At 43.1% G+C, this 12,950-nt stretch overlaps 1 protein-coding gene across 1 annotated transcript in view; it reads right to left on the bottom strand.

The window, feature by feature from the left end:
• cpa6 (carboxypeptidase A6) overlaps positions 1 to 12,306 on the bottom strand; it is an 81,110-nt gene extending 68,804 nt beyond the window's left edge. Inside the window, exon 1 of the mRNA XM_043689378.1 lies at positions 12,200 to 12,306. Within this exon, the coding sequence (XP_043545313.1) occupies positions 12,200 to 12,306 (107 nt within the window). The remainder of the gene's footprint in view (positions 1 to 12,199) is intronic.
• Between the last annotated feature and the right edge of the window lie 644 nt (positions 12,307 to 12,950).

Here is a 12,950-nt window from a genome sequence, read left to right as displayed (position 1 = left end):
TGATTTATATCCCAAGGGTGACATTTAATAAGGACATACATGGCAGAATTACACTCCTTGTTATCTTACTGGCTTCCAAACAGCAAAGGCAAGTATGACATTGTGCGAGGCTGGGAAAGACAGGAGAGCCTTTCATTCTAAACCTCAGGCATGTTCAAGACACATCACTAAATCTTTCTTATTGAGGTGATTCCCTGGAATGCTAAATAGGGCAACACTTTTTATACCTAAGTCATGCATTGTGGAGATTATGACATCAAATATAGCTTTGTCCCTTAGTAAGAAGATATCAGCAATGACTCATGAAGTCCCTAAAGTGTGGAAGCAGGCCATTCAGCCCATTGGGTTCATACCAACCCTCTGAAGAGCACCCCAGCCAGAACTACCGCACAACACTATCCCTGCATTTCCCACAGCTAATCCAGCTAGCCTGCACATTTTGGGCAATTTAGCATGGCCAATCCACTGAGCCTGCACATCTCTGGGAGGGAACCAGAGCACCTGGAGGAAACCCACTCAAACATGGGAGGAACATGCAAACTCCACACAGACAGTTGCCTGAGGGTGGAACTGAACCTGGGTCCCTGGCATTGTGAGTCGGCAGTGCTAACCACTGAGCCACCAGGTTGTCCCAAATGGGAATAGGAAGCAGACTCAATGGGCTAAATGGCCTAATTCTGCTCCTGTACCTCATGGTCCTATTATCTGCCTTGTGTGCTCTCCAAAGCAATAGAGGGTAAATATGGGTATCAATCATTTGACCTTGATTTGGATCCATAATGCTCACTTCCGTTTGGCATTGGGAAAAATGCAGAAAGCATTTACAAGAAAGAGTAGACCTATTGTTTTACCCAGAGGGTGGTAGATGCCTGGAAGGTGCGGCCAGGTGAGGTGGTAGAAGCAGATACAACAGGAACTTTTAAGGTACATTTTGACGGACACACTAACAGACAGGGAATAGAAGAATACAAACCATGTGCAGGCAGATGGGATTAGTTTAGAATGGCATTATGGTTGGCACAGACCCAGTGGGCTGAAGGGCCTGTTTCTGTGCTGTACTGTTCCAAATTCTATCTTTAATATGCATTAAGTTGAAGATTCAGTGGATTCCATTATCTACTCGTGGATTAGTCTTCATGACTTCATATTGTATTGCTATTTCCTTCATTTTTGCTCAGAATTTCTTACCCCTCTCTTCCTTCATTCTGGAAAAAATCACCAATAAGTTTACTGCCCAAGAAGCGAGAATGTTTGCCTTCTATATCATCACTTATTTAACTGGGTGCTACAATTTAATCAGATGTGATTAGAGTCATAGTCATAGAGGTGTACAGCATGGCAACAGACCCTTCAGTCCAACCTGTCCACACCGACCAGATATCCCAACTCAATCGAGTCCCACCTGCCAGCACCCGGCCCATATCCCTCCAAACCCTTCCTATTCATATACCCATCCAATGCCTCTTAAATGTTGCAATTGTACCAGCCTCTACCACTTCCTCTGGCAGCTCATTCCATACACATGCCACCCTCTGTGTGAAAAAGTTGCCCCTTAGGTCTCTTTTATATCTTTCCCCGCTCACCCTAAACCTATCCCCTCTAGTTCCAGATACCCCACCTCAGGGAAAAGACTTTGTCTATTTATCCTATCCATGCTCCTCATGATTTTATAAACCTCTATAAGGTCCTCAGCCTCCAATGCTCCAGGGAAAACAGACCCAGCCTGTTCAGCCTTGTAAATCTTTTCTGAATCCTTTCAAGTTTCACAACATCTTTCCGATAGGAAGGAGGCCAGAATTGCACGCAATATTCCAACAGCGGCCTAACTAATGTCCTGTACAGCCGTAACATGACCTCTCAACTCCTGTACTCAATACTCTGACCAATAAAGGAAAGCATACCAAACACCTTCTTCACTATCCTATCTACCTGCGACTCCACTTTCAAGGAGCTATGAACCTGCACTCCAAAGTCTCTTTGTTCAGCAACACTCCCTAGGACCTTACCATTAAGTGTATAAGTCCTGCTAAGATTTGCTTTCCCAAAATGCAGCACCTCGCATTTATCCAACTTAAACTCATCTGCCACTTCTCAGCCCATTGGCCCATCTGATGAAGATCCTGTTGTAATCTGAGGTAACCTTCTCTGCTGTCCACTGCATGACATGTTTTTATTGTATTCTGCAGGAAAAGGCAGGGTGGATGAAGATAAACTGGTTGAGGATTCTAGAACTAAGTGGCATGTCTGAGAATTAGGACCAGACCTTTCAGGAGAGATGTTAAGTACATTTTTACTCACAAAGGGTGGTATATGTTTAGAATGCTCTTTCACAAAAGACAGCGGTTGTTAGATCCATTGTTAGTTTTAAACAAGAGCTCGATAAATATTTGTGAAGCAAAAATAATAAGGCATATGGGCCAAAGGCAGGGATATGGAGTTAGACCACAGCTCAGCTGTAATCTCATCGAACGATGGAACAGATTCAAGGAGGTGGGTGAGGCACCCACAAAACTATTGAAGCCCACAATTGCCAGATCATAGTGGACTAAGATTGTCAATCTGTCTCACTGGGCACCGGAAAATGGATGAGAGCGAGGAAGTCATTGTTTGTTTCCCACCTGGTGAAAACATGTGAGTACATCCTATGGCAGGGGGAGGCGGGGTGCTCCTGTGGCACCAATCTCTTAAGATCAATTGTCCATTCCTGCCTGGTCTTCAAAACCCAACACCCTAAGGTGCAGGTACCACCCCCCAGCCCATCCCAACAATTGAATTGAATTTAACTTATTGCCACATGTACCGAGGCACAGTAAAAAGCTTTGTCTTGCGAGCAATACAGGCAGATCACAGAGTTAAGTAGCATAGATAGTAAATAATAGGTAAACAGCAGCAAAAACAAAAACACAGGTACAGGCAAATGTTAAGAGTTTGAGAGTCCATTCAGTATTCTAACAACAGTGGGGTAGAAACTGATGTGAAACCGGCTGGTGCGTGTGTTCAGGCTTCTGTACCTTCTCCCCAGTGGTAGAGGTTGTAGAAAAACATTGCCAGGGTGGGATGGATCTTTGAGAATGCTGGCAGCCTTTCCTTGACAGTGGGCTTGGTAGATGGATTCTATAGATGGGAGGTTGGTCTTTGTGATTGTCCAGGCTGAGTTCACCACTCTCTGTAACCCTCTCCGATCATGAATGGTACATTGCCGTACCAGGTAATGATATATCCAGACAGAATGCTCTCGATGGCACACCTATAAAAGTTGGTAAGGGTATTCGCCGTCATGCCACATTTCCTCAGCTGCCTGAGGAAGAAGAGACGTTGTTGGGCCTTTGTAACCAGTGCGTCCACATGAAGATTCCGAGAAAGCTTGTTGTGGATGACCACTCCCAGGAACTTGACACTCATCACTCGTTCCACCTCTGTGTTGTTAATGTGTAGGGGGGGGGGCATGAATAACATCCCGCCGAAAGTCAATAATGGGTTTCTTGATTTTGCTGGCATTGAGAGCTGGGTTGTTCTCAGTGCACCATTTTTCCAGGTCTTCCACCTCCTATCTGTACTCTGTTTTGTTGCCACCTGAGATTCGACTGACTATGGTGGTGTCATCAGCGGACGTGTACATGGCATTAGTCTGGTATTTGGCGACGCAGTCATGGGCACACCGTGAGTACAGTAGGGGGCTGAGTACACACTCCTGGCGGGCTCCAGTGTTGAGTGTTAGTGAGGATGAAATATTGTCCCCAATCTTCACTGATTGTGGCCTGTGGCTCAGGAAACTGAGGATCCAGTTGCAGAGAGTGGGGCTTAGTCTGAGATCACTAATTAGTAATCAGTGTTGAGGAGATAATAGTGTTGAAGGCTGAACTGTAGTCATTGGTAGGATTCTTACGTAGCTGTTCTTGGTATCAAGACATTCTAGGAAGGAATGAAGGGCAAGTGATATGACATCTAACGTGGATCTGTTGGTCCAATAGGCAAATTGGAGTGGGTCAAGAGTAGTGGGGAGGTTGGAGTTGATTAATGCCATGATCATCCTTTCAAAGCACTTCATGACCATTGAAGTTAGGGCCAGTGGGCGGTAGTCAATGAGACATGCAGCATGACACTTCTTAGGCACAGGATGATGTTGTCACTTTTGAAACAAGCAGGGACAGTACCTGCTGCAGGGAGAGGTTGAAGATGTCTGAGAAGATATCTGCCAGTTGATCTGCGCATGCTCTGAGTGTGCATCCTGATACTCCGTCAGGTCCCATCGCTTTCCTTGGATTCACATGAAGGAAACCTGACCTGCCCTCTGATGCAGTGACTGTTGGGATAGGTTCGTCAGGACTTGTCAGATAGGTGTTACCTCTCCGCCGAAATTCTGCTCAAGGCGAGCATAGAGGTGTTGAGACGATCTGGGATGGATATGTCATCGTCTGCTATCTTACACTGTCTCTTTTAAGAACCTGTGATGTCATTCAGCCCTTGCCATAGTCCAGACCAAAAGCCCAGGACTTACCCATCTCAGGCATCTAGAACATTTCTCTCTGGAGATGCTTGCAATCCCAGTTTCTCTCACGTACACTGCTGAAAATGCAAGAGCTGCTGGCCAGTCAGATTGGTTGGCAGTTTTTTGAGGGTGGGACTTATGTATATTGAGTGGCAGAGGTCTGACCCTCAGCTTATTAAGGCCACTGCAGAGTGTTGAGGGATATATCTTTTGAAAGGATATATTTCCACCTGGCTGGAAATCAAAGGGTCAAGTTCAGCAGCTTGACTTTAACTCAGCCGCTACTCTGTTCCACTAGGTTTGCCTGATTAAAATTTGTCCTGTCTGCTGTTAATGTGTTCTTAATGTGTTTAAGAACAGACAAAAAAATTGCTGCTTCACATTTGGATTGGAAATTATTTCTACCATAAATGCATGCTCTATGCAGCTATGCCTGAAACTTTCCACACTAACCAAGAACTCTGTCTATACTGAGACCACTTATTTACTGAATCAAACCATCCTACAGTAAATTTAAATTAAGAATTGAACATAAATAGAGATGATGCCAACTTTAGTTCATTTTATTTTGAGAAATGCAAACATTCATACAATGAATTCAGATCAAGCTTATGTAACAAATTTGAAAATTATTCCACAACACAATACATACAACCCTATATGCTATATAGAACAACATGTGGGACATTACAAGTACATTTTCTTGAGCATAGCCATTAACAGTGACAAGCAAAAGCCAACATTTCCACCACCTCCAAACAGACCCACCACCAGGGATATATTTCCCTCCCCACTCCTTTCTGCCTTCCGCAAAGACCATTCCCTCCGTGACTACCTGGTCAGGTCCATGCCCCCCAACAACCCACCCTCCCGTCCTGGCACCCTCCCCTGCCACCGCAGGAATTGCAAAACCTGTGCCCACACCTCCTCCCTCACCTCCATTCAAGGCCCCAAAGGAGCCTTCCACATCCATCAAAGTTTCACCTGCACATCCACCAATATCATGTATTAGATCCATTGCTCCCGATGCGGTCTCCTCTATATTGGGGAGACTAGGCGTCTTCTTGCAGAGCGCTTTAGGGAACATCTCCAGGACACCCGTTCCAATCAACCCCATCTCCCCGTGGCCCAACATTTCAACTCCCCCTCCCACTCTGCTGAGGGCATGCATGTCCTGGGCCTCTTCCACCGCCGCTCCCTCACCACCCGACGCCTGGAGGAAGAACACCTCATTTTCTGCCTTGGAACACGTCAACCCCAGAGCATCAATGTGGACTTCACCAGTTTCCTCATTTCCCCTCCCCCCTTCCCCACCCCCAACAACCCCCATTTATCTCTCCACTCCGGAGGCTCCTTGCCTCATTCCTGATGAAGGGCTTTTGCCCGAAACGTTGATTTTCCTGCTCCTAGGATGCTGCCTGACCTGCTGTGCTTTTCCAGCAGCACTTTAGTCTGGACAATAATAGTGACAATCAGCCAGTTAGTGCTGATTTTAATTTGATCTTCCTCTGTGATCCTGTGTAAGTCACTTTTGCATGAATCCAAAATTCCCTTTCCTTTTTCAATGTATCTGGCTTCGTACATACCTGACCTTCCTACATCTATCCAACTGAGATACAATATTATATAAAGAATCTCACTTGTTTTGAGACATTTTCAGCATTGTAGAATTGAAAATACTGGAAATACACAGATCAATCTCATTTGGGTCCGTAGCTTGGAATTATGAAGTGCAAGTTCCAGTAAATTGATCTTTTCTCTTTGACAATCTTGTTGTGTGTGTGGTTATATACAAACTATTTTGTTTTCCTTTCAGGTTTCCAGCCATTGTGTTTTTGTTGCTTTGTGAGCAACAGGACATTTCTTCTGAATATACATTGCCCTTTCTATGTTAGAAAAAAAAATGCACTGAATGAAGGAATATCCACAAAACCCCTCTGGGATGGAGAATTTCAAAGATTTAAAACCTGTTGGGTGAAGAAATTTTTCATTTTGCCACAAATTTATTATACCTTCCCCTGCCCAGGACAAGAATCCCCTCAACATCTCCCCATCACGCCTTCAAAATGCCATCATTTCCATTCACCTAAACTCAAGAGAGTATAGACGATTACCTGATGGACACAATTATAATTTAAGAAACCCAGTAAGTCACAACTGAACAGAGAGGGAAGCTACCAAATGTATAAATTACATTTCTGTTTAATTGTGTTCCTCTGATCTGGATTAGCTACCCTCTCAGAAACAAAACAAATTGAGTTTTACAAATCTCTGTCAATCTACACAAATATCACTCATCAGGAATTGGACGCTAACTGACCTCAGATATAATTATTTACCAGAAATTAAGCTGCATGGATCAAATTAACATGGTGCCACCTTAGCAACCCATTCCACGGTATAGTCCCTTTTTTAAAAACCTGTTATTGTCCAACATTGTGTACTGTTGTAAAATGTTCACTGTAATATGTTTCTTACAAATGAATGAATTCTCCAATTTACTGTTTGTGATTGCAAGATTAAAGGGCCAGAAATATTATCAGAATGACATCACGTATCACGTGACAGCATCTGCTGGCCTTGTCCTTGCAGGTTTCAGTGTTTCTGGATTTGGAAGGTATTACTTAAGGAGCCTTGGCGAGTTGCTGCAGTAAAACTTATTGACGGTACCTCAGTGTCGTGCCTCAGTGGAGGAAATGAATGTTGGAGGAAGTGGATGGGGTGCCAAACAAGCAAGCTGCTTTGACCTTAATGGATTTAGCTCCTTGAGCATTGTTGGACCTGCAATCATCCAGGCAAGTGGAGAATATTCCATCACCTTCCTGGCTTGTGCCTTATGGGTGAGGAGTCAAGGGGTGAGTTACTTACCACAGAATTCCCAGGGTCTGACCTGCACTTGGAACCATAGTTGGTTGAATTCAGTTTCAGGTCAATGATATCCCCAAGGATGCTGGTAGTCAGGGTGGGGGGTGTTCAGTGAAGGTGATGTCATTCAATGTCAAGGGTGATGGTTATGCTCTCTCCTTTTGGAGGTGTGCATTGTCTCACTTTTCTTTGGCATGAATTTTACTTGCTACTTACCAGCACTGACCTGAATATTGTCTCGCCCTTGCAGTACATGGGCACAGATAGCTTCAGTGTCTAAGAAGTCAGAAATAGTGCTGAACATTGTCTAATAATAATCATCAACATCTCCACTTCTGACCTTATGATAGTAGGAAAGGAGTTGATGAAGGAGTTGAAAATGCTTGGGCCTAGGGTACTACCTTGGGGCATTTCTGCAGTGATGTCCTGGAACTGAGACAATTGACATCCAATAACCACAGCCATTGCATGAAGCATGATTCAAAGTGGTGGAGAGGTTGACCCAGATTCCCATTGACTCCAGGTTTTGCTCAGGCTCCTAGATGCCACACTCAAAGAAATGCTGCCTTGATGTGTCAGGCAGTTAATTTCTCTCCAGCTCTGAAGTTCAGCTCTTTGAATCATGTTTACACCAGGGTCACATACAGTCAGAGCTTATGCCTTGGGTGGAACCCAAACTGAACATCAATGAGCAGGTCATTGCTGATCAAGTACCACTGGATAACACTGTTAATAGTTCCTTTCACTGTACCTTTGTTGATAATTGAAAATAGACTCAGGCAGTCATTTGCTGGGTCAGATTTGTCCTCGTTTTTGCAAACATGAAATACCTGGGCAACCTTACACACTTGTGGGCAAAGGCCGTTGTTGTATCTGTGGTGGAACAGATTGGTTAGAGGCACAGCCAATTAGGAATAGAATTATTGGAATGTGGTCAGGGTCCATTGCCATTGTAGTATTCAGCACCTTCTGTCATTGCTCAATATCATATGGAGTGAAGCTATTTCGAAGTACAATGGAACTTTGACCAGTTGGGCAGATGGGCTGAGGAGTGGCAGATAAATGTGAGGTGCTGCATTTTAGTAAGGCAAACCAGGGCAGGAATTATACAGTTAATGGTAGGGTCCTGGGGAATATTGCCAAACAAAGAGACATTGGGGTACAGGTTCACAGTTCCCTGAAGGTGGAGTCCCAGGTAGGTCGGCATTTGGTATGCTTGCCTTTATTCGTCAGCAAACTGAGTATAGGAATTGGGATGTCATGTTGCGATTGTATAGGTCATTGGTTAGGCCATGTTTTGAATACTACATTCAATTCTGGTCTCCCTGCTACAGGGAAGATGTTGTTAAACTTGAAAAGGTGCGGAAGAGATTTGCAAGGATGTTGCTAAGTTTGGAGAGTTTGACCTAAAGGGAGAGGCTAAATAGACTGGGGCTATTTTCTCTGAAACATCCAAGGCTGAGGGGTGACCTTACAAAGGTTTATAATATCATGAGGGCATGGATAGGGTGAATAGACAAGGTCTTTCTTCCAGGGTAGGGGAGTCCAGAACTAGAGGGTGTAGGTTCAAGGTGAGAGAGGAAAGATTTAAAAGGGACTTAAGGGCCAGCTTTTTCATGCAGAGGGTGATGTGCATATGGAACAAGCTGCCAGTGGAATTGGTGGAGGCTGGTATAATTACAACATTTAAGAGGCATCTGAATGGATATATGAATAGGAAGGGTTAAGAGGGATATGGGCCAAATGCTGGCAAATGGGACTAGATTAATTTCGGATATCTGGTCAGCATGGACAAATTGGACCGAAGGGTCCATTTCTCTGTTGTACAGCTCCATGGCACTATGAGTGAATCAGATTGGCCAACAGTTGGCAACTGTGATACTGGTGACTATAGGAGGAGACTGAGATGATGCATCCATTCAGCACTTGGCTGAAGGTTGGTGTAAATGCTTCAGCCTGGTCTCTCACACTGATATGCTGAGCTCCCCCATCATTGAAGGTGAGGATATTTCTGGAGCATCCTCCAGCCTCCACCAATTCCACTGGCAGCTTGTTCCATACGCACAACACCCTCTGCATGAAAAAGCAGGCCCTTAAATATGGGTGGCATGGTGGCACAGTGGTTAGCACTGCTGCCTCACAGCGTCAGAGACCCGGGTTCAATTCCCACCTCAGGTGACTGCGTGGGTTTCCTCCGGGTGCTCCGGTTTCCTCCCACAGTCCAAAAATGTGCAGGCTAGGTGAATTGGCCATGCTAGATTGCCCATAGTGTTAGGTGTAGGGGAATGGGTCTGGGTGGGTTGTTCTTCGGAGCATAGACCCTTCTGTTGGTTGTGGGATGACTTAGGTCTGTCTGTCGCATTGTGCTTCCGCTGTTTTGCATGCAAGTAGTCTTGAGTTGTGGCATAAATATGTTGACACTCCCATTTATAAGCATGTATGGTTCTATTGCTGGCATACTTTCCTATTTTATTCATTGAGCCAGTGTTGATTTTCTTACCTGGTGTCAATACTAGAGTGGGTGCATATGTTGAGCTACAAGGTCACAGATTGTAGTTGAATATAATTCTGCTGCTGTTGATGGCCCACAGCATCTTATGGATGCCCAGGTTTGAGTGGTTCAATCTGTTCAAAGTCTATCCCATTGAGCATAGTGATATTGCTACACAATGCAATGAAGGGGGCATTCTCAACATGGAGATAGGACTTTATTTTCACAAAGACTGTGCAGTGGTCTTTCCAGCCAATATCATCAGGAACAGATAGACTGGTGAGGGCAAGGTCAAGTATTTCTCATGCTGGATCACTCACCATCTGGCAAAGACCAATTCCAACAGTTATGTCCTTTAGGACTCAATCAGCCTAATAAGTAGCAATGCTATCAAGTCACATTCAGTGACAGACATTGAGGTTCCACACCTAGAGTACATTCTGTTAGCTTACCATACTTAGTGTTTCTTCCCCTTAGTATTCAACGTCAAGGAGTACTGATTAATCAGCCAAAGGGGGTGAGGGATGGTCAGTGATAATCAGCAGAGGGCATCTCTGACAATGTTTGGTTTGAAGCCATGAGATCTGGAGATAATGTTAAATATTATCAGGGCAACTCTCGCCCAACTGAGTGTCACAATTCTGCCATCTCTTCAGAGTTTGTCTTGCTCATAGAACATAGCCAGGGACATTGATTGTAGAACGTGTGACATTGTCTGCAAGTTATGATTCTGTGAGTATTACAAAATCAGCCATCAGGCTTAGCTTTGGGATGGCTCTTCCAACTTTGGCACAAGCCCTTAGATGTTCATAAAAAGGACTTATCCATAGTATCTCTTAGTCTCTGTTGAACCTTTATCACATAATTAGTCCACAATCACAGTTCCTTTCAAGACAGGTGTCCATTTTATGTCTAAATCATTTTGTGTGAAATTGTATTTTGTGTTGTTTTCTATCTTTGTTTTAATTTAGTTTAATTTAAATTATTGAATGAGTCGATGGAATTACAAAGATTGGAAATAAAATTTTTGGCATGAATCCTGATGAAAGATTCTGACCTGAAACATTGACTCTGCTCCTCCTCTGATGCTACTTGACTTGCTGTGCTTTTTCCAGCTCTACTCTTCATCCAATAAAGTTTTACATACAATTTTACACAAATTGTAATCCCAGCATATCTGTCATCAAATAACTAAATTAGGCTCAAAATATTATTCAAAGAGTAACTGAGCTTTTCGGTTGACTTGACATATTGATGGTCTTTGTGACAATGGTGATTTCAGTTACATTTGGTCATTATTGTTTATCATTTGATCTTAGCTTCAATCAATAGTGTACAATAAAGATGCATATTTATTATGTCTGTGTTCTTATAAATTGGAATGGTGTCAGGTAGCTCTGTTAGTTGGACAGCTGTTTTTGTGATGCCGATTGATGCCAACAGTTTGTAATCAATTCCTTCACTGACTGAGGTCACCTTGAAAGACTCTTCTTCTAAATCTCTCCCCTCACCTGAGGAGTGATGACCCTCAGGTTAAACCACCACCAATCATCTCTCTGAATGAGAGAGAGCGCATTCCTATGGTCTGGTCATACAATGGTGACTTTTCAAAACTGGAATGTGTAAATATTAGAAACTTACACATATTTCCTAACTTGTAACATACGAATTCAAATGTATTCGTATAACTGCTTTCCTCTCTCATCATTATGTAAGGTATACAAATATTTGCTGTTTAATTGTTTATCTAATAGTTGCTTATTTTTGTGGCAATTTAAATAAATGGTGGGGATACAGTTCTGCTATTCCTCAGTTATTAAGTTGATTAATTTCATAGATACATGAGTAACAAAACAGCCCTGCTTCTAATGCTAGCAATCTCAAGCATTTACAAATATTAATTACTGCCCCAGAGAAGACCAAATCATGCAAAACAACTTCATTAAGCTAACTATATGAAGATATTTTCAATTTTAAACCAATAATTCAAGAGAAATTAAAAACTCAATTACCCCTTTCTCACAATTTACAACAGCACCCAAACTTAAAGATCAGATTTCCAACTTAATGGCACTTCCCAAGCATAAACTTTAAATGACACACATTAATTTATATTTACATAGGGATCAAACATGTTTTTACAGAATTGTCATATGCAGGTTGTCATTTTTAAAAAGTCCTTCCAAAACTACACTTACAGCTTAAAATACTTACTGGTAGAACACAATAAATTCAGCAGCTCACAAAGACAGCTCATCACCACCTTCTCCAGGGCAATTTGGAATAACCAGTAACTTTGAGATACCAAAGAAAGCTGAACAACAATTCAACAGCACTCAAAATAAACTACTCACCCATCATACCGATTATTATACAACAGGCCTTGCACACTTCTTAGACCCAAAATAATCACTGGAGCGAATATCAGAGAAGCTGCTAGAATTCGTACATATCCCTCCATGATGCAGGAGTAGGGGATAAAGCTGTTTTAAATCTAAATATTAATCATCCTAATATTTAGATTTCAGCGGGCCTTTTACCCACTTGATTTCTGAGGTCAACTTTGCAGCTGGAGGTAGCAATGACAAAGAATGTCTTCAGCCTTGAGCAGCTCGTGAACTCCATCCAAGTTGGCAGCAGAATGTGAAAGCAGAGGGGGAGGGGGCTGGAGGGGAACAGCTCCTGTAGAGAGAAGAAGTGACACTGGGGGTGTGTGTGTAAGAGAGGGAGTTAGTGAGATTGTGAGGGAGGAGAACGTATAAACACACACATGCACATATACACACACACATACACATACATATACACACACATGCACACATACACACACAGACAGACATATACACACATTGACATACACAGACATAACCATACATTGACATACACAGACACACAGACATACACATGCACACACATATATATACACATGCACACATATACACACACACATATACACACACAGACATGTACACACACACACACGTTTTGAGTGTGGGAGAAGAGGCTATTCCATTGACTGAGCGACCTCAGAGCTGAATCTAATTTGCAGCCCCAGCAGAAATCAGTCTGGGTTGATAGGCAATGATGAATGTCGTTTTATTGATT

The sequence above is a fragment of the Chiloscyllium plagiosum genome, chromosome 4 (assembly GCF_004010195.1).
Source record: "Chiloscyllium plagiosum isolate BGI_BamShark_2017 chromosome 4, ASM401019v2, whole genome shotgun sequence".
NCBI classification, from domain to species: Eukaryota; Metazoa; Chordata; class Chondrichthyes; order Orectolobiformes; family Hemiscylliidae; genus Chiloscyllium; species Chiloscyllium plagiosum.
Note: the sequence above shows the minus strand (reverse complement) of the source record. Positions and strands in the feature narration are given on the sequence as shown.